This window comes from Zeugodacus cucurbitae, chromosome 4 (assembly GCF_028554725.1).
Source record: "Zeugodacus cucurbitae isolate PBARC_wt_2022May chromosome 4, idZeuCucr1.2, whole genome shotgun sequence".
Classification (NCBI taxonomy): Eukaryota; Metazoa; Arthropoda; class Insecta; order Diptera; family Tephritidae; genus Zeugodacus; species Zeugodacus cucurbitae.
The window spans coordinates 51,796,079-51,823,948 of NC_071669.1; the positions used below are offsets into that span (position 1 = coordinate 51,796,079).

Here is a 27,870-nt window from a genome sequence, read left to right on the forward strand (position 1 = left end):
TATAAAAATAATATTCCAAGCTTCTTCTTCTTCTTCTTGACTGGCGTAGGCACCGCTTACGCGGTTATAGCCGAGTCCAAAACAGCGCGCCACGTATCCCTCCTAGTTTACAAGCTAGTTTACATTAAATTCGGCTTGGTACTTCTAATGGACTGCTTTTGGCAGAAAACGTCATAAACGAAAGGCTTCATTTACAATTGCTATGAATTCATGGATATATTACGGGGTGTGCAGGATTTGGCACTTCAGATTAGACACTTATCATTAGACAATTCAACATAATTTGCCGCGGTAACTGTGCATGGCATTACCAGCGTACCGGTGAAAGAGAGCGAGAGCGCGAGCACAAAAAGCGTTAAGCTTTTTAAAAGCTCAAATTGAAAGCTCACAAAAACGGCAACTAACAACCAATCTAAACTACTCGCTGCGGGACAACAAGTCAGTTTGCTCCAAGACGTACGCAGCTTCAGTGTAAACGAAATAAGAGATCCAACATCCATGTGAATAACGCTTTCAATGGGTGCATCCGTGCGAATAACAAATGCGGCCGTTGAATACTAACTAATTGTTTAATTACTTTAATAACGCTATAAGAATTCAATTTTGTTTTTGTGTGTTTGAAGTTTGGTTTTGAAGTACCGCAATTTTTAGCGAGGTGAAGCAGTGCAAAGCCATGTGAAGTAGCATAGTTATAGGCGCGGTGTGGCAAATCCAAAAAAAAAGTGTGTAACATAAAGTTGATGGCATTCTGTGAGATATTGTTACATGCTATTGTTGTTGTTTTTATTCTTATTTATTCCATTGAATTTACATACGTGCGCACATACAAACATACATACATACATATCTAAATACATATGTGTGTCTTTCACCTTGAATATGCATAGTGTGGCATAGATTTTATAAGTAAAAGTGAAATTTTTTAATTCACTTCAGAGAGTATCCTTGAAAACGTGAGAAGTGAAGACTACTCGCACATTGCACATTTACACTTTTACAAATATTATACAATATTAGACACACATACACTCAATGCACACATACATACATACATACAGTTATATATAAGATGCAGTAACAAAATGCAAGCGCGAATATAAATAAAAGTTCCAACAACTTTCTAGATACTTACATATATACATTCATAAGTATAGCCATGTGTTTGTGTGTGTATACTCATTCACGCCAGCAACTGTCAATGCAAACAAAAACAAAGCGTTTGGGTCAAAAACTCGCCCAACAGTGTGGGAATGTGTGGATTGACTGGCAAGTGTTGACTTTTCTGTATTACATTTCTCAGCTACAAATCAACACACATACATACATACATGTACATTTGTACGTGCCTTCGCAGATATACAATAATATACAAATATGTGCTCGTGCCAGTACCTTGTATATGCGCTAAGCGTTGAAATTTAGACGCGCTATTTAAAATAATATAAGTAGCTCAGGTGTTGCTCCCTCTGGCCGCTGACAGGTGTAAACTCAGCTTGTCGGATGTGCATAAATATGTCTTGCGGAAATGCTATACACACCTACACACACCTGCATACATACATATATACAATTACCCTGTGCAAAAGCAGCGGTAAAAACACCTGTTCGGTTGCAAAATGATTGAGGCAGACAATATTCAAAGGCACTTCTGACCACTCAGCATAATTGTAAGGTCGTTAAGTGCTGTTTATGTGTGTGTTTTTAGTTATATTGTTGGCCGGCATTTACATATGTGTGAATAGTCTTTTTCCAGAAGAAACCTGCTCATTTGCGTATAATCGTTTAAACAATTGATTTCACATTACAATGTTGTCAGTTGGTGATAGGTGTAGGCTGTCGGGTGGCCTCTACCTTGGTTGGTAGACATAATTGCACCTTGTGTGTGTGGTAAACTCGTATTGGAAAGTTAATAACAGATCACCTTCCTAGGTGGTAAAAGAATGTAATTTCATTTAGTTGTATATTTTTCTATTAAAAAGTTGCTACTAGTTCTGGGTTCGAATTACTTTAGAAAATGACCATATAACTACAACTCTTGTTATTGTTGCAAATTCAAATACGTTAGAAACGTTAATTGAAAAACAATTCTATAATTTTTTTGTCTGTTGAGTTGTCAGTCCAATGGATTGGGATCAAAACGTGATTAGGGCGTTTGAAAAACCTAAAACTTAACGAGTTAGATATAGAGTTATATATACCAAAGTGATCAGGGTGACGAGCAGATTTGAAATGCGGATGTCTGTCTGACAGTGCAAGCGATAACTTGAGTAAAAATTGAAATATCTTAATAAAACTTAACACACGTGTTCTTTAGCAACATTAGAATATTCATATTGTAGATGTTCAAAATCCGATTATACAAAGGTTAAATTGAAAACAACTAAAATTGCTTTAATTCAGTAAAGAAGAACACCAGAAACCCTAAATGGTAAGGATGATACAGAAAAGCTGCACTAAGATTGGTGTAAAAATTGGATGATGGGACCATATCTCAGGAACTACTCGACCAATTTCAATGAAAATCGGTTCATAACGTTTTTTTAACATCCCAATGGTATAGTATGTGAAATAGACGAGATCGGTTTACAACCATGCCTACTTTCCTTATACTACAATTTTAAAGTGCACCTTAATCGTTCACTTTACAATATGTAAATTTGGCTACAGTGTAGCTATCAGAACAAAACTTGCGCAAGTAAGGCATTTATAGTGTGTCTAAAAATCGACCAAATCGGACTGTTCAAGGCCCCAGATATCGAACATGGGGACCTCAGAGCCTGTGGATTATTTTGTAAAGATAATGTCGGTAAATTTCTCAGATATTCTTGATGTGTTTTTTATAATCGTGTGCCTCTATGCCAAAAATGGGTAAAATCAGGTCAATACTTCCTCTAGCTTTCGTTTAAATCATATACGGATTTTCAAACTTGCGGGGACTTAATACCATATACGGTTATATACATGTATATCGGTTAAAGTGTGAGGTATCTTAGCAAAATTGGGTGAACGTAAAATCTTGGATATAATAAATGAAATCGGACCAGGAATTATCCCAGTTTCCATATAAAAGGGTTTTCAATATGACAAAAACGGTTTGTGATATCAATGAAATTCTTTATTACTGTGAAAGTACATTCGATGCCATTGAGCATGAAACTCGATTTCTTTTGCATAGCTACCACGAAAATACTTGAAGTAGTCCAGACGCTGAACCCAATTTTCGACGGTTTTCAAGCATAAATCGGCCGATACTGCTGCAATTTTACGTTCGATATTCGTACGAAGTTCATCAATCGTAGCTGACCTGTTGGCATACACCATAGACTTCACGTAGCCCAACTGGAAATAGTCTAACGACGTCAAATCACATGACCGAGGTGGCCAATTGACTGGATCACTTCGTGAGATCACGTTCACCAAACTTGGTTTTCAATAAATCGTTTATGGCTTTCGCTGTGTGGCTTGTGGCGTCGTTCTGTTGGAACCACATATTGTCCAAGTCCATATCATCCAATTCGAGCCAAAAAAATTCGGTTATCATAGAGCGGTAGCGATTCCCATTCACAGTAACGTGCCGGTCTTGATCATCACGGAAGAAGTACGGCCCAATTACCGTAACTTTTTCCGGATGCAATGGTGAATCATGGAGTACGTGTGGATTGCTGTCTGAACAATAACGCATATTTTACTTATTGACAAAGTCATTCATTCCAGAAATGAGCATCATCGCTGAAGATGATTTTTCGATGAAAATCCGATTCATTTTCAAGTTTTTGTTCAGCCCAATTCACGAACATACGACGATTATGGTGATCAAGCGGCTTCAGTTCTTGCGTCAATTTGAACTTGTATGGATGTAAGCCAAGATCTTTTCGCTAAATTCGCCACAACGACGTCACAGAGATGACCAACGCTTGAGAACGAAGGGTGAGAGACTGATTTGGGTCTGGTACTGGCCTGTGGATTCAATTTTTTCCCCTAGACGCTTAATTGTTGATCTGACAGCACGATTATGGCGACTATAAATTGGACGTAACACCCTTAAAGTTGAAGCCACTGACTCCAAAAAAAAATTTCAAAAGAGCGGGGAAAAATATGGCGTTATTTGTTGGCTCGATCGGTTTACTTTTATAGCGTCCCTTTTGAAAAACCCTTTACTACAGATATATATTCGCTATTATAGAGGACCTTATGCCGAATATGTAGGTCGAATTGTGTATTATCTTATTATAAGATTCAATATTAAGTATTAAATGCCCGGTTACACCCGAACTTGGCACAATTGGTTAATATTACTTTTATTCATAAAGACCGACAAACATTAGTTTTCATTTATAATTGAGAACAATTGGTCACATTAGATCCATTTTCGATCAATTGTTGAGCAGTCTCGCCATTTTTCTCTGCTACGGAAATGCTGATAAAGACTTTTGAAGTTATTGTACGGTAAATTATACCATTAAAAATTTGGTAACATTAGGAATCTAAAGTTTTTTGAGACAAAATTATATATAGATCCTAGATTAAAGCTCAATAGAAGGCAATCTGCATGAGAACAGTTAAAAATTATTATATACGCGTTATTAATAGAGTACTACTATTTTCATGAATTTCAACTCAATATAAAGTCTAAAATGCATTGAAAATATAAAAAAAAAACATTACATAAAAAATTTCAAAAAGAATTACTTGTAAATTCACTCATCATTTATTTACATTTACGCCACTCGCAATAAAAATAAAAATATTTTAAATTGTTTGCATTGCATTTATTTGTACAAGTGCACAATTTGCTACTTGTGTTTATCTTCTAGCCACAGGCAGTGGTGAACTTCTGCTGTGTCTAAAGTCAAATTGTTCGAAAAATGCAAATATTACATATATTTTTGGCACTGACCCAACGTGAAAAGACACACCTGTGGAATGCGCTTTAACTGCGCCGTGCATACATGGAAATGTGAAAATACAAAAATGAAAGATAAATAAAAATATAACAATAATATTAAAGAGTGACGGACAGTTGTAAGAAGTAAATAAAAGTAATTTTAAAGGGTTTTCAAATGAAGCAAAGTAAAGAGACTTGTATTTGCATTGGATAGACGTTTCTTGTGTTGTTATAAAAAAACTGAAGTTCTTTCATTATTATAACTCACGTTAATCTGAACTTGGCAGCTCAAGCAGCATATGTACATCAGTAAAAATATGAGTAGATAATATTGCCACGTCATTGCATACGCCACTTAAGCAAAAGGACAACACTCAAAGGCCACTTAAGCACACAAATGCAAAATAAAAAAGAGGGGCGAATGGCGTTGAAGTGGGTGTAGAGTGTCAATAAATGCATTACTCGACTAAGTGATTGACAGGCATATACACATACTCGCACTCACGTACACAGCATATTTTAAATGCACTACCAACTAAGTAACTCATACGCCCCGTCCACCGCACTACTTTATATGGAGTTAGTTACTCATACGTCATGACGCACGACATTGTGCAATGCTTACGGTTACATACTCTTTAATGTCGAAATTGCATTAATGCAGGCATTGCATGCATATTTTTTTATTTAAAGTTTTTTGCACGCACCACACACTTTGAGGGGGATGACAGGGGGCGGTGGTGGTGCGACGCGCAAGGTCAAGGCGTCATTGAACGTTTGCTGTCGGCACATGCATAAAAGCGCAGGCGAATACGCACACCACACAGCTTTTAATAGGATTTGCGCAGAATATTTATGGTTGAAATCAAATTAAATAAAAACTAAAATACATCAAAGCCAAGAGTTGTCATGCGAAGCATGAGTGGCGTTTGAACTAAACTATGCTTATAACTTTGGTGTTTGTATCGTGGCCAGAAGGAAAAATGCTCTTAAGTAGATGGCAAAGTGAAGTGAAGTACAAAAATAGATTTCTTCGATGGAAATTAGCAGTTCTAGCAATGTTAGAGTGCTAATATGGATAGAAGTGAAACTGCAGTTGAAACATTTAAAAGTCCTCATATGGCTTACAAATGTAACGTTGTGAGTTAAAAGTAAAATAGATTTAGCAGACGAGATGAGAAAGTAAGCTATTTATTGCCAATGAATTTTTGCTATTCGAGAGTAATTTAACGTGCTTGACATTCGTATCAATTCTAATAGCCTTTTCGCACAGAAGTTAATTGAACAATTAACCGGTCTTTGCTCAATTAAAGTGCTGATTTAGATCGATTTACCATACAAAAGAAAAATTTTAATTTACTCCATTCATTTTTAATCGAATAATCAAATTTACAGCGTTGGACAACAAACCGCAGAGAAGAAAAGAAGCATTCCAGTTTCAACTCGATTTGTAGTTAAAACTGGAATGCAACTCTGCGGTTTGTTGTCCACGCTGTAAATTTGACTGTGTTTATTAATAAAATAAAAATCTACTGATGAAATCCACTGAATTCTTATGAACAGCAAAACCAAAAATGTATAACAGCTGATCCTTAATCGAGTAGCCGGCTATGCGAAAGACAAAACCAGGTTTCTCCATTATAATCTTAATGCATTCAATTAATTTGGCTATGCGAAAAGCCTATGAACTAACTATTTAACGAATATTGAAAGATTAGTTTCAATTTAGAAAGTTTAGAATGGTGATACGCTTTTAGATAGACAATCAAGACTGTTCTTTTAGAGAATATATGATTTTTTCGAGAAGAACTTGCAGAGCATTCTATGAAGCATAACAATAAATTTTAGCCCTTCCATTATTATTCCATAGTTATTTTATGGATGCTTAGATTTTTACTTTTAAGTCCACTTACTAGGAAAAATACAAAATAAAATGATCACTTACATCGCCCAAATATATTTGGTTGAGAACCCCTCCTGGTATATATAAAGTGTGTCTTCATGTTATGCTAATATCTCTTATTGTATGTGATTGGCGTTGAACCGGTTATAGCCGAATCGATGAGAGCGCCCCACTCGTCTCTTTCCTTCGCAGTTCGGCGCCAGTTGGAGATCCCAAGTGTAACCAGGTCTCTCTCCACCTGGTCCCTCCAACGGAGTGGAGGCCTTACCCTTCCTAGTCTTCCTCCGGCGGGCACTGCATCGAACACTTTCAGCGCTGGAGTGTTTTCGTCCATTCGGACAACATGACATGTTGTTAATGCTGGTTCCCAGATAAACGAAATTATCTACAACTTCAAAGTTATGGCTGTCAACAGTGACGTGGGATCCAATATGCGAATGCGCCGACTGTTTGCTTGATGACAGAAGATATTTCGTCTTGTCCTCATTCACCTCCGGACCCATTCGCTTCGCCTCCTTATCCATGCGGGAAAAAGCAGAACAAACGGCGCTGTTGTTGCTTCCGATGATATCAATATCATCGGTGTACGCCAGGAACTGTACACTCTTATAGAAGATTGTACCTTCTCTATTTAGCTCTGCAGCTCGTATTATTTTTTCCAACATCAAGTTAAAGAAGTCGCACGATAGTGAGTCATCTTGTCTGAAACCTCGTTTGATATCGAACGGCTCGGAGAGCTCCTTCCCAATCATGATGGAGTTTTTGATGTTGCTCAGCGTCAACTTACATAGCCGTATTAGTTTTGCGGGGATACCAAATTCAGACATCGCGGCGTAAAGGCAGCTCCTTTTCGTGCTGTCGAAAGCAGCTTTAAAATCGTCAAAAAGGTGGTGTGTGTCGATCCTCCTTTCACGGGTCTTCTCCAAGAATTGGCGCATGGTGAATATCTCTTATTAAGCGCCAAAAATTTGGCGCTAAAGTTCTTATGCTCGAATCTAATTCACTTACTTCATTCACTTTGTGAATTCTTTATCAAAAAGCATGTTAAATTAAAAAACTTTGAACCTAGATATTGACCTCCCTGCAGGGTATGCGTCTGCATACCAACATGCATATATGTATGGACATACATAAATATACAATATATATGTACAACTGCTGCAATTTTTTTTTTTAACAACAAAATAAGCATGTACTCGGCATGTTTTCAATTGCGTGGGTGCTTATTTGAATGCCACACACATAATATGGCCGTGCTGCATTTGTGCAGCATACCACCGCGTTGACGCTTAGCCACTTGCCCTTGTTTGTGCTATTTGTTCCTTTGTGTCGCACAATATAACTAATACATACATATGTAATTGTATATGTACAATACATAAATATACATACAATACATAAACAAAGCACAAAGTGCATTTATTTGTGCACAAGTTTAAGTGGAAATAAGCTAACTGTGCGTTTGTGTTGGCGCGCTGACTGCAAACAATGCAACTTGGAACATTTGAAACGCTTTAAAATTGCATTCTTCTGTCCGGACTTTTTTGTTATTCTTAGTTTAATCTTCGCATTTTTTTCCACTTTTCATTTAAAATTTTTTTTTTTTATTTTATTTAGGAAATTGAAGCTTTTCTTTCATTACTTGCTAATATTGTTTGTAATTTTTATCATATTCTTTAATAATCATATTACATCTATTCGTGAAAAGTTGAGCTTTTTGCCACAGCGGTTGATATTATAAGTTCGCAGTCGCTTTCGTTAGTCTCAGGTCGCGATAATCGAGCTATGATTGTTTAATGGTAGAATTTCGTAGGATATGAGAGAAATATATTTCTAGAATTCCAAATAAAATAATGCATTTAGCGTTCTGAAAAGTTCAAAGTAATTTTTATCAGTATTTTCCTCAAATCAGAAGAAATGGGTTTCACTTTTTTTGTGTATTGAAAGACGGCTTTACTTTCCAATTACCCACTCTATTTAAAAAAGCTGTCTAGCGGTCAGTTTGGCAGCGCGTGAAAGGATTCACTGTTTTTTTTTGTTGACAGACTATTTCTTGTCTTATTTTCGTCGATAATCAGACACTTTTTCTTAGCTCGAAATAAGTCGGAACTCTCATAGCGCAATCTAATCAGAGTGGGAACAAGCTGGTGCCCCTCTATCCACATACCTCTCTGCAATGGATCAATGTTCGTTGAATGAACATGGTAGGAGTTTGAAATCAATTCGTACCTGTGCGACTGCGAGCTCATTCTGGCCTAAGGTGGATCGCAGGAGATCCAATGTGCTATTTGATTTTAATAAGGTTCAGCTGGCCGTCATGAGAGGTGTCATCACTGGCCACTGCCCGTGATGGCTGAATATCCTAACGGATGCAAATTACCCAAATTGCATGGAAGAAGGAGAGATTGAGCCTTCGAGACACTTTCTCCTTCATTGTCCTGCTTTCGCTAGACTGCGGCGGAAATATCTTGGCAGCACACACTTCGAGGAACCAGTATCCCGAGTACAAATTAGTTGCCCCTGCACAAATTCGTGAAAGGCTGAAAGCGCTTTGTTGTTACTTGAGTGTCTTGGGCATCCATTTTTTAGGAGTTTGCAGCATCACAAAGGACTGGCTTTAGCTGTCCATGTGAGATCTCTTGTGGCACAGGAGATCAGCCACTTTAACCTAACCTAACCATAGTGTTTCATTTAAATAGCGATACCGGATTTATCATCATTTTTCTTTGCTGGAATCATGTTCTTTAATATTAGCTTAAAGAATTTATCTGAAATATAGTCTAGAGTCAAACGACTCGGCGAGAGCCCAATTCTGATAGAATTGCTGATATTACTCAGTGTCATTTTGAACAGTCGTATAAATTTTGCAGTTAGACCAAATTTAAAAAATAACGATCATATTTTTCGTATGAAAAATAGCTCATTAAAGGCATTCAATAAACTGAAGAGGATTTTCATACATTTCTCTCGCGTTTTCTAGAAAAAATCGGATTATAGAAATTGATATTCATATTTTCAGTAAAGTTTAAAATAGTTTTACACCAAAAATTAAATCATTGAGCATTTTTATGAGCATGCCATAAACTAAAACTCACTTTTTATATGATAACTTAGATTGTCTATGCATAATGTATGTAAATAAAAACTATTGCTCATATGTATTGGAGCAGTGCTCAAAGCACTAAATTTTATCTTTCGTTTTTGCGCATATCTACATAATCCTACACAAATAATCCAATATTCCCCCCTGCTACCACTTGTCTATTAACTCAAGCACGCACATAAATATTTTAGAATTTTCTTTTATGGCTTTCCGAAAACACATCCGGTGTGAATGTTTTGCAAACCATCAAAACAGAATTGTTTGACATGACTGACATTAGTTAGCGCGCAGACATGAAGAATTCGTACACACACATATACATATATATATATATATGAATGTATATATAGATATATGTGAATACCGTATAAACTAGCGACGAGTGAAAAATGATACCACACACACGCAAACGCAGAAGTATTTATTTCCTTTTTGTGGAAGCTGTTTTTGAGACAAGCTGAAGCATGTGCACAAACATGCATATCTAATTACTTGTCAGCTGTCAGCAAAGTGTGCTTTTAAGCTAACCTCAAGAGTGGCACGACGGTATGTTTGTATTTACGCTGCTATGTAATGTATCTTGCTATGCGGGGAAAACAGTAAAGTGCTTCGATAACTTCGCTGATTTATAACACCGCGCTAATGGCTTTCGTAGGGAGTCAATAGTGGCCTTGACTTGTTGTGGCCACGAACACAAATACGTTGATAAATAACAGCACGATTTTTATATGCAAAACAATTCATTTTGATCGAAGAGTGTTTAATCCCATTGTATTATTAATAAATAACATAAGCTGGGCTTTCACAAAAATAAACATGTGTGGAAAAAATAGTAAATAAATGCATATTTTGATGTCTAGTAAATATGGTATCTAATAAACCACTGACCAAATGTTATTCTTTGTAAAAAAAATAAAAAAGTCAATTAAGAAATAAACTAATAATATATATTCCATACAATTTTCAGCAAATACCGCAGCGTTTAAATTCTAGCCGCATGAATCACATGTTTCAACGGCTGCAAGCGTGTACAAAATATGTAAAAGAAATAAAAAATAAACTAACAAACTTTTCTTAAGTTTTTTTTTTCAAAATTAACGCCACGCTGTAAATATGTAGTAGTGTTAAAATAAAATATTTCCAAAGAAATGAGCAACCATTATCGTACAAAAATTAAAAATAAATTCGTACCTGATACGCATTGCTACAAATGAATGCCAAGTGAAAAGTACAAGTGAACAGCGGGACGGAAGCCAACGTTGTTGTTATGCAAGAAATAGTGTTTAGTTTTTTAATGAAACTTTGTTGTCATAAAAATGGCCATCAATATATTAGATTATGACCATTACGCAATCAGTGCGATTGTCACGGTCAGCATGCAGATTTTATTTTTCCTGATTAACTCCATTTTGCAAATGGACAAGCTGACGGATTTCGCTGGTGGTGTTAATTTTATTATAATATCGCTGCTTACATTCTTTCTGGGGCAAATTGATCGACCATCTAAGGTGAGTGTTGAGTAATAAACTCTTGAAATAACTATTAGGTCTACAACTTTGCTTCTGCCGTTTTTTTGTAAATTTAAGGCTTTTTTTTTACTTAGGACAAGGAAAGCATTCGATGAGCTTCAGCCGCACTTTTCTTGGTATTAAAAAAGAAAAGCAAAATTTCCCGCAAATGTCAAAAATTCGGCTCAAAAAGTGACATTTTCAGTTGAGAATAAGTTTGGGATGCAAACAGATCTCTACAAATAGTTTGTTGGGTTAATGTTGACACAAATGTCCAAGATCGTTATAAAGAAAAATAATCGATTTAATCCTAGACATCTATTGGAAAACTTGGAAGCAAAGCTGTAGACCTAATATATAAATTAAAAAATTATTATTTTTATAAAATAATATGATTTAGTTTTGGTATTCTTAACAGAAAATGTTTAAAGAAAATTTAGAAAACTAGTTAGTTTATTGCAAGATAACAAATTCGAGAAAAGTAATTTGAGTTCAAGGCTGGGACAAAATCGAAAATTTATCTAAAATTTTAGAAAATTATTATACCGAGAGCGTTGACTCCTCGGCAAGTAATCTTCAAACACCGCGTGTATTTCTGTCAATAAAAATGTTCTCATGAAATCTCTACATCGTTTGAAGTTAGCTTACAACTTGTTGACCCCTTCATTTATCAAATAACATCAAATCTGAATCAAACGTCTAAAATACTACTACTTATATGCTTAATAGATCCTAAACAGTGAATTATTAGATATATTGCCAGTTAGATCCATTGATATTGTAATCCGATAACGATGTGCTTTTCCATTATAATCTCAAAAGATATTTTCAAGTACATTCAGTGCCTAGGAGATAGTACTTAAGAAAATTCTGATACAAAAATTTATAGTATACCCTAGACAAAATATGTATTAAATGTGCCAGACACTACAATACATATACCCAACCAACATTTTTATGACAGAATAATAGTGTTGCCACAATTTATTTTTAATGATAACTTTCATTGCAATTAGAGTGTGCTAAACATGTTTTAAACATCATATCGAGATATACATAGCATAGCAACAAATTATAAAGCATACATTTTTGCGTTAATCCCTTTGTTCATTGTACGTTGTAATGGCAAAATTTAACAAAACTAATTAGCTAGTCTAATTTTAAGCGTCAATAACCCCTAATTATTTTGCTTAATAGAGCTTTTTTTATTGTTCACACAATGGGTTAGAACAGCCCAACCTCGTAAATGCTTGATAATTGGATTAGTTCAATGGCTGCACAAAAATACTCAGAGGCTTATTAAAGGTTAAGCTGTGGGCGTTCTTTAATGCAGTAGTAAACTAAGCCAGCTATGTGTTGAACGATCGATTTTATAACAAATTTTCTTGCCTTCTACAATATTTTTTCGACATCAGGTGGTTATCTAAGCAATATCGCTATTTCAACTTGATTTAAGATCTCTTGTAGCTTAAAAAAACTTGAATCTCTGAAGTCTATTATGGTGACAAATCTATCAGTACAGTTATTGATATACAAGCCATTATAATGGTATAAAACTATACTTCGTATTTGCGCATTTAGAATATTGGTGTTTTCATTTAAATTAGTTATCTACATATGTAAAGCGTCTTTCAATAGGAGCAATAAGGTTTGGGATATCAATGAAATTCTTTATTCCTGCGAAAGTCCATTTCATGCCATTATGCATGGAACTCGATTTCTTTTTGTGGGCACGTTTGCATAAGTCCAGACGCTGAACCTATTTTTCGACGATTTTCAAGTATAAATCGGCCGATACTGCTGCAATTGACTGGGCCACTTCGTAAGATAACACGTTCACCAAAAATGCTTTTCAATAAATCGATTGTGAAATTCGCTGTGTGGCTTATGTCGTCGTCCTGTTGGAACCACAAGTCCATATCATCCAATTCGGGCCAAAAATATTCGGTTATCATTGAGCTATTCCCATTCACAGTAAAGTGCCGGATCATCACGGAAGAAGCACGGCCCAATGACGCTGCCGGCCTATGAATCGCACCAAATCGTAATTTTGTAGGGATGTAAAGGTGACACATATTTTGCTTATTAACGAAGCCTTTCAGTCAGAAATGAACACCATCATAAATTGGCTTCTTTAAAGTAGAGGGCACTGACTGCGAATTTCGGTAGTAAATTTTAATAATTTCGACTCGTTCTTGGATCGTTTATCTTTCCATGATGAAATGGTAAACCTTATTAAATAGAAATGTCAAAAGAGCGGAAACAAATATGGCGTCGTTTGATTTACCTATCGGTCTTTTTTTGTAGCTACCCTATTGAAAACCTTTTATATATTTCTCTTTCAATTACAAATGTTATTAAGCCGAATAAATTGACTGTTTGACTACCACTCTGTAAATCGTAGATTAATAAAAAATCAAAAAATAATATTTTAAGAAAATGAATACCTCGAAAAATAAAGTCAAACCGCGAAGTGTATTTAATGTTCATAGTTAACGCAAAATGCTCACCTATTATCTACCAAATTGCTGATTGGGTATACAACTTAGTTGACTTAGTTACTTATGAGACTTAGCTGATTTCCGGATATGAGCCCCCAACAATGCGTCATACATCTACATCTCTTTTCAAGTGGCCTTTGAAACTTGTGCCTAGTTGTGGTTATGGTTATTGCCAAGAGAAGGCGTAATGTATGCTCAGTTGCATTTTGAGGATGTCTCTTGTGTCAAGAGAGCTGACAGTTTTTATCTGCACTCAAAGTGATGCATGTAAGTTAACACATTGGCAGGCAGGCATAATTGTCACTGAGCACAATGTGTCTACATATAACGAAAGTCTACATACGATCTACATGTTGATATATCTACATATACATATGTATGTATATTTGTATATTTCTATGCATAGTCTGCACACAGTCTCTTAAGCCCTCAATGTTAGCTCTTGTCAGTGCCGCTTGCCTTTGACCCTCTGAGGAAATCGTTATATATATGCGCAACAACGAATATGCCTAAAACAAAACACTCGTTAATCAATACATATACATACACACATGCACGCAATGAATATTTGCAAGCTTAGTTTTCAGTTGTCAATACACAGTTTGTGGCGTTTGCTGCATTTTATGGCATCAGGTAAGCCTTTATGCCTCTGCATATGGTGTGTGTATATGAATATAAGTATGTATGTGTGTAAGTGACTGGTGTGAACTTGGTATACTCAGGAAGTGGGCATATAGTTTGATGTCACTAACAATGCATAATTGCAACGATTCGCAACGCTGACTCAACTGGCAATTAAACACTTGTTCAAGGCCTCTCTAGTGCCACAGTTTCCTTCGTCAATGTCAGGGTCGTGGCCTTCCAACCGGCAGGGCAGTAACGACAAATTCGCAAACGAAAATTTGTTTAACTTTTAGGCTACTGAATTCTCTAATATTCTACAAATTTAGTTTGATTCATTGCTGAGGTTTAAAAGCCACCTTGAGCTTTTCGTTCGCTAATAGCTTAATAACTTTATTTGCATGCCTCATGTAAATAAATAAATATACTTGTGTATTAAAATATTTGTGATATATTGTGGTAATTTCCTTGTCTCATTCAACTGCCAACTGCCTTGTTTCTCTAATGCTAAGTTGAATATCACATGTCTGCAAGTGCTGGTGAACCTTAAGAAAGTTCAATGTTTATAGCAAGTTAGCATTGCTCAGCAATTTTGTTTGTATGTAATATTTATTTCTGCAAATCTAACTGACTTCGAGGCCTATACTAGCCACTTTATGTGCCTATAAATATTTATGTAAATTGTCAGTGTGTTTATGTGTACCTTAACCTACGGTTGAATCGATTGACTATGAGTAGACAAGTTCTTAGTGAACTTATCGCAACACATGTTACCTCTTACTTCCACAACAACTTTGTACAACGTTGTACTAGTGAATGAACATGTTTTCATTGTAGTGTTTGCTTCCGAATTCCTGAATGTAAGCGGATATTGGCAGCTCTATTATACGAATAATGCTAGATTTTTATTGAGTTATTAATGTAAATGGTTCCTTTTAAGGGCTGTATAGCAATTCTACAATGATTTGTAGATTTAATTTGCTTCTATAGACCACCTATCCGCATTTTCTTCGATAGGGGTATTGAAACTTGTTGATATAGTTAAACGTGCTAAAAAAAGAAAGAAGAAACTCAATAACAGTGACATAATTTATGACTCATAAGGGTTTCCGGAAACTTACAGAAGGGTTATTAAATATACTAATTGTGTTTAAATATCTGGAGAAGCAAATTTCGGGTTATGCCCAAAATAGTTCAAAGAGCGCTGTTTCAAGATCATAACAAAATGTATCGTGAGTTACTTTATATTAGTAGAGAAATTCTACATAATACACGGTATTTGAAAAATTCCAACTAAATTTGATCATAATTCCAGAATGGTTTTCAATATCAATTCTGAACTATTTTGGAGTATCTGATACATCAAATACAATTCGAATATATCTTAATGGTCCAGATTCTCACATTGGCATTATTTTGTAGATAAAAATTAAAAACGATGGTGACTTGGTTAACCATACTTAAATCATACTCGATTTAGCTGTGAAATAAGTTTAAATCAAGTAACAGCTGTCACAAAGACCAACTTCGTAAAAAGATTGTACTCATAGAAAGCTACATTGGACCAAACCAAAGGAGGCGAAGCGAATGGGTCTGTAGGGGAATGAGGACAAGACGAAATATCTCCTGTCATCAAGCAAATAGTCAGCGCACTCGCGTCTTGGCTCCCACGTCACTGTTGACAGCCATAACTTTGAAGTAGTAGATAATTTCGAATATCTGGGAACCAGCATCAACTACACGAACAATGTCAGCCTCGAAATCCAGCGCAGAATCACTCTTGCCAACAGGTGCTACTTTGGATTGAGTAGGCAATGGAAAAGTAAAGTCCTCTCTCGACGAACCAAAATCAAAATCTACAAGTCGCTAATCATTCCCGTCCTGCTTTATGGTGCAGAAGCTTGGACGATGACAATATCAGATGAGACGACACTAGGAGTTTTCGAGAGGAAAATTTTGCGCAAGATTTATGGTCCTCAGAACATTGGCAACGGCGAATACCGCAGACGATGGAACTATGAGCTGTACGAGTTATACGACGACATTGACATAGTTCAGCGAATAAAAAGACAGCGGCTACGCTGGTTAGGTCATGTTGTCCGTATGGACGAAAACACTCCAGCTCTGAAAGTGTTCGATGCAGTACCCGCCGGAGGAAACCGAGGAAGGGGAAGGCCTCCACTCCGTTGGAGGGACCAGGTGCAGAGCGACCTGGTTACACTTTGAATCTCCAACTGGCGCCGAACAGCGATGGAAAGAGAGGAGTGGCGCGCTCTCATCGATTCGGCTATAACCGGCTAAACGGTTCAACGCCAATTACATACATACATACATTGGACCAAACAAATTTTTTGCAGTAGGAAAAATCCAAATTATGATATAATCTAAATTTTCTTCTTAATTTAATGGTGTATAAAACTTTTCCGTCCACTTATATGACAGGTGTTATAGAGAGTCAAACTTTGATCTTCGAAAAAAATAAAAATATTATATATCGAAAAATACTGGACGCCTTTTTGAGTTAAGAAAAAATTTAAATTAAATCTATATTTTCGATTTTTTAGTAGATTTTTCGAAATTCGAAATTAAAAATTTTGGAGGCTAAATTCGAAAAACGAGGAATATACCTTTTTACTTATGACCCCCGAAAAAAATTAGTTTGGTCCAATACCAAGGCGATTATTGTACAGTGTTATGAAATGACAGACCAAACTGAGTATAAATCATGTAAAACACCAACTCCGAAAAAAATATTGTATCTTTGAAACTGTACGTCTAAAAAAATACCGGTATAGTACCCTTTCAACAGTTGAAAACTGATTTTCGAACTAGTTTAGCACCACTCCTAAAATCGTACTTTTACTAGTCCATACCTTGTTTCCAATTATTTGTTACTTCACCATTTACTATTGTAGATTGTATTGACCGAAGGTGAAAGAAGTGAGAAATTTTATTTTTAATGTTATTTGTGCTTTTACCGCGGCATAACTTCTGATTGTGTGCACCTGTCTGCTTTCCCACGAGCCTTTACGTGTACGTACGATATACAATTCGTGACGTAAATATTCTTATTTTAAAATAAGTCTGTCTCGGTAAAGGTCTTCGTTGCGGTTGCGCTGCGCATGCAATGTAAACATACAAATGTATCCATGTACAAGGATATGTACATTCACATGCAATATGTGTGTAAATCAGTTTTAAATTCTACCATTTGCACTTGTACTCTGCCGTCCAATTTCAGTTTGTTGGCGTTGTTATACGAGTATTAATGCAATTGCTTTCGCAATTTTTGTTTTAAAGGGTACACCATTTAATGGCATGATAAAAGTGGCCTTGTCCTTTACGTGGTGCCAAGTCAACAGTTTGTGTTTTTTATTGATACTATAAAAAAATATAAAATAATGCTTACCGATGTATTGAATACAACCAAGATAGATCGTATAATAAAAAGTTGTATTTAGGAACTTCAATAAAGATTTTTTTGTTTCTATTTGTGTATAACGTCACCCTTTATTTTGGCTGTCTTTGATTTTGCTGTTAAAATGTGCATTTGTCGAATAAAAACTGTAGGAAATTGCTGCAAATGGTAAAACACAGTACAATTTACGTCGGTATCAATAACCGTAATTTGTGTTAACCAAAGTCAGTGGTGTGGGTTGCCACGTAGCGTGCGAGTACGTCTATAATTGGCATACTACTAGGCGCAAGGCATTACATTTACTAAGTACATTTGCTTGGAAACAATATCGGGCGCACGTGTTCAAAGCGCTTTCTATATTTGTACACGCTATGAGAATGGACAAGCAGTTGTACTCGTATATAAAATGTTTTATGATTAGTCAAAGAGTACAAACATATTTATAATATTCACAATCACTATTTCAGTCGGAATGTTATCAGTAACATAATAACATGGAAAGAGGCGATAAATTCGGGCGACGCCGAACACCTGGCACGCTCAATCTATTCCAAATAAGTTCGTTTTTTTGAAATTCGGTTTGTAAACGTTTTCCAGGAAGTCGATGACTTTCTAAATCCCAGAAAATGATGGCCTTATCGGCTGTGCTCAGAGTTCGCTGTTTTCAGAGATCGTTTTTTGTAATGCGGCCTTCTTCACTTCTCCTGCAAGTCGATGACTTTCTAATTCCCAGGAAACGGTGACCTTACCGACTGTGCTCAGTATTCGCAGTTATGGAGTAGAAAAGCTACTTCGACTGTCACTTGGTTTTTAGTGTGTTCCAGTGGATTAATGTTTCGTCGACTATTGTCAAGTGATCTCAATGTTGCGGTTATTGTCCGGGACGAGCAAATGTGACGAAAGTTTTCTCATTCAAAATATGACCTACGCGGCATTTTGATATGCCTACCATCTCAACTCTCTCGCATACTTTCAAACATATGTTCATCAATACGAGATTGTGGTCCTTTATCACGTTATCCTTGAGTGTAAACGTTTTCGAGACACCTGATGGCGACTCACCGATCGACGTGTGACCACCTTGTAACTCGTTCTACCAATTTTATAATCAATTCGACGATCGCTATTGAAGCAGAAGAGCCACCATTTACAATATACCAATGTTATTTAATTTCACTAAGCGAATTGTCTTCCAAAAAAGACCAAAACATCGACTAATATTGCTCTTTTTCCATTTTTCTAAAGCCATGAGTCTGATTCGACTGAAACAGTAGTCATATAAGAGAATGTATTTGTTATCAATAGTAGATTTTTCTTCAGAACACCCTCGTATACCTTTTTCGTAAAAATTTGCTGATATCGACCAATATGCGAAAAATTAATAGGCATTAAGGAAAGATAATGGTCGATTTCTCTGACTTTCACAGATCTTGGACACATTTTTGTTTCCAACTCAAAAGAGTTGACTAATTTTACAAAAAATATTTGAAATTTAGTTTTGTACTCGAAAAATATATACTACGTTGACATACTCAATATTAATATGATTTTTTTTTTTCAAATCTCTTTGTATTTTCAGGCGTACGACAGTCGACAGCTTATGGTCACCCTATTCGTTTGTCTGTGGGGTGCACGTCTTTCTGGATATCTGCTGTATCGCATAATCAAGTTGGGACGCGACAAACAGTTTGAAGACACAAGACGCAACATAATCAGATATGCTGTTTTCTGGACATTTCAGGTGAGCACAGAAGTATGAAAGAAGCTTTGATGTTTCTATATTATTTTTATACAAACTAGAATAGTTGAAATGTATGTATGTAAGTAAAGAGGACTTAAGATATTAATTTGAATGTGACGTATGGCAATCTGTTTTTATTTTTAACCTTCACGAACCAAACGTGATTACTCCACATGCCACAAATAATTTGAAATTCAATAAAATACCGACAAAGCAATGAGATTGATTGGAGAGCGATTTACTGTTAAACGTACAATTATGCGGTTTTATTTGTATGTATGTATGTACAAATGTATGCTGGCGATTATATTTGATTATACGGTATATATGTAAATGGCCACATAGAGGACAAGCTAATATTTAAGAGCTAGGGTGGACAGGAAATTATAGAAATACAGCCGTTTGGCGATGGTTTACATCTTGCAGTTGAAATTGCTTTGCAAATGTCTTTTTAAGATGTGACCTTATATAATTATTACTACTTAATCGATGGTTCTTGGGTTCAATACATGCCTGCAACTAAATTTTAGACAATAAACCAAGTTTGTTCCTTCTCCTGATTGCACTATATTTGGGGCATCCAAAGTGTTGCTTATAAAAATTAAATAGCTATTCAAGGTAATATCAATGTTCTTGCATTAAATTGTTAAACTTTGTACAAGAAATTACTTTTATGAAGGTGTTTCATAAATTTAATAAATTTTAAGAAATTCTGTACTGAAGAAATTTAGGTATTTAGTTTTATATGTTAATTTAATGAATAGTTATATGATATTCCAATTTTTTAGTTGAAGGAATTTACTTTTCACATCACAAATTTCATATTTTTTGAGTTCTCATTAAAAAATAATTTGTTTAGACATATTCCATTGTACAGCTACTGGCGTACGCCGATGATATCGATATCATTGGAAACAACATCAGCGCCGTTAGTTCTGATTTTTTCTGCCTGTATAAGGAAGCGAAGCGAATGGGTCTGGTGGTGAACGAGGACATGACGAAATATCTCCTGTCATCAAACAAACAGTCAGCGCATTCGCGTCTTGGCTTCCACGTCACTGTTGACAGTCATACCTTTGAAGTAGTAGATAAGCGTTAACAACACCTACAATGTCAGCCTTGAAATCCAACGCAGAATCACTCTTGCCAATAGGTGTTACTTTGGACTGAGTAGGCAATTGAAAAGTAAAGTCCTCTCTCTATGAACAAAAATCAAACTCTACAAGTCCCTCATTCCCGTCCTACTTTATGGTGCAGAAGGGTGGACGGTGTCAACATCCGATGAGACGACACTAGGAGTTTTCGAGAGAAAGGTTTTGCGGAAGATTTATGGTCCCTTGAACATTGGCAACGGCGAATTCCGCAGAAGATGGAATGATGAGTTGTATGTGTTGTTCGACGACAGCGGCCACGCTGGCTGGGTCATGTTGTTCGAATGGACGAAAGTGCCCCAGCTCTGAAAGTTTTCGATGCAGTACCCGCTGGTGGAAGCCGAGGAAGAGGGAGACCTCCACTCCGATAGAAGGACCAGGTGGAGAAGGACCTGTCTTCACTTGGTATTACCAATGGGCGCCAAACTGCCAAAATGAGAGATGCGTGGCGTGCTGTTGTGGACTCGGCTATAACCGCGTAAGCGGTGCCTACGCCAGTCAAGAAGAAGATATTCCATTGTAAAACTAATGCATCCCAATTTCGTGTGGGAAAATACCATCTTTATTAATAAAAAACATTTTTTGTTACAATCTGCAAGTTTTGAAACTAACCTAACCTAAATCTAGTAGTTAAAATATAATCCATTATTTCATCGCATATGAATGTCAAATTTCGTATCACTCTGTAATTATCAAAACTTTCAAAAATTAATACCGTTCGTTTTTCAATTACTACCTTCATATTGCCCCACCCTCGTATTCTCCCTCACACTAATTTGGTTTTAAATAATTAGTATAACGCTGTTATTATTTTCCACTCAGTACTCAGTGGCTCTTATGGGCACTGATTTTAATGGAAAATATCCATTGATTTTATAGCTTATGACGTGCGTAGTTTTGCGTTTATAATTTTCCGCGTTTACCATTAATATTCATAACCTTCCATTTCCCTGTCAATGTGGGAAACTGTCCACTCGCTGCTGTCAAGGAAAAATTTAACGAATGACCACGCACGCAAACTGTTTACAATGTCAATACATATACACATACCATATGTGCGGCTAAATGTAAAGAAAGATCCATAAATAATCCAAAAACCATGGACATAATATTTTTAGGAAAATTCAACATATTGCTTGTCATATGACAAAAAGCCTTGCTGGCTTCATAATTTATAAATGATTTATGCGTGTAACTCAAATCAGCTGTACATATAATATTGCATTGAGAAGGGTATATTTTTGAGTGGTTTTAAACTTATTTAGCAGATATACGATTTATAATGATTTATTATTCTTTTGAGGACTTATACAGATACTGATTTTGTATTTTTTTGTTTTACAGGCCGTTTGGGTTTATGTGGTCTCTCTACCAGTGATAATCATTAACTCACCTCGCCACTCACAGCCAAATGCGCCTAAGACTATGACCACATTGGATTCCACTGGCACGGGCATGTTCGTTGTGGGATTGCTGGCCGAAACATATGCGGATTTGCAAAAGTTCTCCTTCCGACAGGATCCAGCCAATCAAGGAAAATTTTGCAATGATGGAAAGTATTTTTAACTATTAGGTCACATAAAGTGTGGTACGTAAGCAGTCTAATGTGTCCGGAAGCTCGATAATAATCTGTTATCGATTCATTTTGTTTAGCAACTACAAGTAATGAATATTTATTATATAAAGAGTACACTTGCAGTTGTATTAGCCTCATACTCATGGTATGATATGAAAATTATCGGATATATTTGTATATCTGAATTTTTGAAGAGGCAAATGTGCCTACATATAGTAGGTCTTATTGCTGCTTCTATCGAAAAAATTGCAAGTCCATTCTTTCATCTAACTTGATCAGGATTTTTTATACTTATTATAGTTTATTTTTTTATTTATTATAGTTTTGTTCACATAACGGTTGTTTGTGTCACCAAGAAATAAGAGAGTTAGATATGGGGTTATATATATATAAATGATCAGGATGACGAGTGGATTTGAAATCCGGATGTCTGTCCGTCCGTCTGTCCGTGCAAGCGATAACTTGAGTAAAAATTAAGATATTTTAATGAAACTTGGAACACATATTTCTTGGCACCCTGAAGAGGTTGCTTTCGAAAATGGTTGCATAATCGTTCCACTGCCACGCCCACAAAATGGCGAAAACCGAAAACCTATACAGTGTCATAACTAAGACATAAAAATAGTTATGGAAATAAAATTTGGAACATAGGATCGCATTAGGGAGGGGCACATTTGGATGTTAGTTTTATGGAAAAGTGGAAGTGACCCCGCTCCAAATAGGTTTTTTGTATATATCTTGCAAACCAATAAAGCTATATAAACCAAACTTTCTGCAGTCGTTTCTTTTAGCCGTTTCCTTATACAGTCCAAAAATTAAAGAAATCGGATAATAACCACGCCCACCTCCCATACAAAGGTTAGGTTGAAAATGACTGAAAGTGAGTTCCTAATGTAACAAATGAAGATAGCGGAATAAGACTTTACACAAATATTGTATTTGAGCTGTGACATCAGTTGTGGAAAAATTGTCAAAATCGGACCATGACCAAAAATGGTTAAAATTGGGTCATAACTTCCCACAGATCCCATATACCTAATTATAAGTAATATAAAATTAAGTGACCGTATAGTCTTCGATATATTGTAAGTTTGAGTAAAATGTGGCTTCTTAGTGCAATTGAGTGAACCACAGGAAAAAGTAATCTAACGGTGTCAAATAACCTGATCAATTAATACACGTTTCAATAAAATGCTACTTTCCCTCTTTGTATGGCTTGCTCTCCCGTACTGATGGAGCCATTTAGCACTTAACCCCTTGATATTGACGTGCCCCACCAAAAGCTGCGAATAATTTTCCTAAAAGCTCAACATTTACGGTAACGTTGATTGCATCGTCAGTTTCGTCTTATAAAACAAACTATTTTTTGTGGATACATGTTAGCCAGGAGAGTATTATCACCAGTTCGTCTATTCGTTATTTTCGTATCCACGAGTCAGAAACATGCCTCAGCTACGAATATAATCTGACGGTAAAAATGATAATGCAAGTTATCTATAATGAAAGGGAGTGTTCGAAATAAACTTCCATGATTTTTAACATTATTCCGAAGTAAGTTTTGAAAATGATTTAAGCGTAACTAAATAAAGAAATAATTGTATCATATCATAGTTATATATGTAGGTTCATGATAAATTAGAGTGTTCTGGCGCTAACAACATTCATAGAAATCTGACTGATCTTCTCCTCAGAATAGTGGAGATTTGAAGTGATGCGGTAAATACAGAGTCGTGAAAAGTTTTAAGTCGGCACAGAGTAGCTATTCAATTTTATGAGAAACGCTATACGTTTTGTTGTCCTTCAGAAACACGTTTTGAATCCAGATTTTATGTAGTTTTAGGATGTTTCTGGGATTTTAACTTTTTTCTTATAATTAATATAAGAAGATCATGTAAAAAATGTTTCATTCAACTGAACATTTTCAAGCTGATTTACTCTGTTTTTGAATTAAATCGTATTTAAAATGCCGCCTTCATTAATGTTATTACAGTTTCCACAGAATTTTTCCATTACAGCACATTCGTATATCGAGCATAATTAATTTGTATTTTTATGAAACCTCACATATTTTGTTTTCGCCTTTTCGCTGAATTTCAACTCATTTCTGTATTCCTGACCACGTCCTTTCATATGCTCATGCCAAGGGCGACATACCAATTATGCATTTTGTGTGCCTGTGTTGGATGTGGGCTGATATTGAGTCCGTGATTTCAGCACAATTCCATATTAATTTCCTTAAATCCACATATGGACAACGTGCATATGGGCAAATGTGTACACGGTATATGTATGTTCTCAGAACCCATACCATTTGCACTCGTGCTGCGCTATAGAGCTTCATCTTATTAAATTAACCGTAATGTATGTACATATTTCAGGTCTGTGGAGTCTATCGCGTCATCCCAATTACTTCGGTGAGGTTGTCATCTGGTGGGGTATATTTGCCATTTCATTAAACGTTATCTCCGGACACGAATGGGTCGCTATCGCTTCGCCCATCTTCACCACCTTCATTATACTCTTCCTCTCCGGCATACCGCTGCGTGAGCGTTCGGCCGATGAGAAATACAAAGAGTAAGTAAATAATTGAAGAGCAAATACTACTGATGTTTTATGAGCCAATTAATTCATTGCTTTCATGTTTACTACTTTTAATTTTTACACACAAACACACACACACACACGAACGAATGAACACTAACTAACATGTGCGCAACTGAAAAAAATAGCCAACTGGAATATCGTAAATACAAAGCGTCTACTTCGCCACTAATACCTATACCGCCGTCGGTGTATGTGGAAGTGCCGAGCGCATTGAAATTCATCTTGTGCTGTGAGTTCCCCATTTACGACACCATGCGCATCCAGAAGGACATCAGTCCGTACTCGCTGTCCATAGCACGCTCCCATTCACATATATAGCAATCAGTTGCCCACTCGGGTAGTGGGCAACACGGCGCTGTGGGACACTCATTACAGCGACACGGCACCGATGCGGGCTCCGTGCACCGTGGTCAATGCTACGGTGCGAACGGTGGCGATGCGGAGAGTCATCATAATTGTGGTGGAAGCTGTCGCAATGCACACATCAAATCGAATCCATATCAGAGTGAGTCCGGCTATGGTGGCTACACCGGTTACAACATGAACGGTGGTGGTGGCGGCAGCACGTCACAACAACGCCATGCCAATCTCAATGCCGTAAACAACACCACCGATGATGATGATGATACCGATGATGGTATTATCTATATGCCCGGGCCGTCATCGTCCAAAAAGCAGCCACACTACTTTCATGCGCCCATGGTGAATGCGACGGCGGAGCAAAAACAGTCAGTCGAACACTCAGACGGCGAAGAGCAGGTGGAACAGGAGCACGAGGAGGACTATGATGAGGATATACCGCCAATTGATTTGAGTAAAGCGCCGAGCGTCGAAAGTTTCACGACAAAAGTGCAAACCGAGAAGGGTGTCAATGCCGATGGTGCATCATTTACGGTAACAACAATACTGTGATCGAACAGCGCTGAGTTGCAGTAATTACAATTATTTATATATAGTAAGGAAGGGGCACAAATAAGTTGTCGTATGTGTAATTGTGCGCTACGAAATGCAATTACTTGAGTGAGTATAGATTCCAACAACAAATTAACTTGCCAGTATGTGTAAGTACACAAAAGAGTGCGGTAGATGTGGAGTAAGAGTAGCTACTAGCCATTTTATGGTGTTTAAAAACCAAGAAAGTATTAAATTAAATTGTGCTATTTGAAATGATTTGCGTTTGAGGTGTGCAATAATGTGCCAAAGGCTAACAGTTTATTTAAGTAGCTAGCAAATTTGTATGAATGTACGCTTATAAGCGCTTTGAGTACGCAAAGGAATGCCTAGAGCACTACACAAACAAAAAAGATGAAAGCATATTGATAAACGCTTGTTCTCTGAACTCTATGCAGTAGTACTATGTGTGTAAAGTGCAATTTTAAAGAAAGTAAATTAAAACAAAAAACAACAAAAAAATAACTGTCTTATAACTCAATAAAAACTGTACATACATATATGTACTGTAACAGAACTACAGTCCAAAGCAACAAAAACAATTACAATATACTCTAAAAATGTGCCTGTCATTTGTTGCACTTATTCAAAGTCTATAAAATTGTTATAAAAATTATTATGCAACCGTAATACCTAAATGAACAACTAAAGAAAAAAAATATTACGAAATATTAAAGAAGTTGTAGTTGTAGTATGTGCATTAGGGTGGTGCTTAAAATTCAGTAGAAGAAAATTAAAGTTGATTTCACAAACCTTAACACCAGTGAACCAAATGTTGTTAAACCTTAATCCCGTTGTCGTGGGTACTACAATTATTTTAGAAATAATTCTGCCCATATCGAGTTCAAGTCTTTATCGGTTCTTTTTGTGTATATGATTTTAACTAGTGAGTGGGTGAGACTAAACAAATTGTTCATTTGATTTTTAAGAACCTCCTTAGGGTACATATTATATATTGAAATAAATATGATTCTAGAGCGACTTACAATATAATAATATAGTATAATATAATTTCAAATTGCTTCTAAATAACTGTTAACAAAAATATGTAAATGTTGTTGTATTTGTACCGCAAACTAATTTTTGATCCTTAACTGAAACCTGGGTATATTTTTCAAACGTTCTATCCGGAAATAATGAAAGCTTAGTATCATTTTTAAGCATTATTGAAGTTATACTTCTTATACGACTTCGGAAAAGGTTGCGATAATTGTTTAACGCTTCAGTGGAGAGGGAATAGCGTTGAACAATTAACGCGAGAGGGAGAGTGAATGAGAGTAAAGCAGAGAACTTAAAGCACTTGCCATGCTTATGCTATTTGAGCAATTCTTGTTTTTGTAGAACAATGTTTAAATTTTTGATTGGTGACATATTCACATGTGTACGCATATGTATGATTGTATGCTTGCGCATTATTTTTCTTTCGTTTCTGTTTCATTTCTGCGAATTCTCAACTATTTTGTGTGACTTTTGGTTGAAATACTCTGCGTTGGCCGTTGAAAAGTTAAGACTATACTTCACAGAATCATTTCTGTAGTCAGTCTTCATTTACTTTCTTTGCAAATCGAAAGTATTAGCACCCGCGACGAGGAGGTATATCGTTTTATCTGACAGTGTGAGGTTTATGAACTTCATTTCTAATTTTGTCTTGTGGCATGTTAGAAATGATGTCGGTACTCCTTGCGGGAGATTTCAATGTAAATTTCTCATTGCCAGAAGCTGAACCATTACTGGGAATTCCTCAGAGAGAAATTTTCATTCGAAATGATCAATGGAAAGAATGATCCTACGACAAAAGGAGGTACGACTATTGATGAGGTATTCGCGAGAAATATAGATAAAATAGATGTAAGACATTTCATATCGAATTTTAGTTATCATAATCCAATTGTAAATATTATAGATATC

The 27,870-nt window shown here is 36.1% G+C and overlaps 1 protein-coding gene and 1 pseudogene across 1 annotated transcript; both read left to right on the forward strand.

The window, feature by feature from the left end:
• Positions 1 to 429: 429 nt before the first annotated feature.
• LOC105210407 (uncharacterized) lies at positions 430 to 27,814 on the forward strand. Its single transcript, XM_054229255.1, is given in 6 exon segments — positions 430 to 500; positions 10,859 to 11,399; positions 19,519 to 19,680; positions 22,176 to 22,382; positions 24,785 to 24,981; positions 25,137 to 27,814. Coding segments are annotated over 5 exon segments (1,545 nt in total). The 5' UTR covers positions 430 to 500; positions 10,859 to 11,207; the 3' UTR covers positions 25,924 to 27,814.
• On the forward strand, positions 27,469 to 27,649 carry LOC114803748 (small nucleolar RNA U3; annotated as a pseudogene).
• Positions 27,815 to 27,870: the final 56 nt, after the last annotated feature.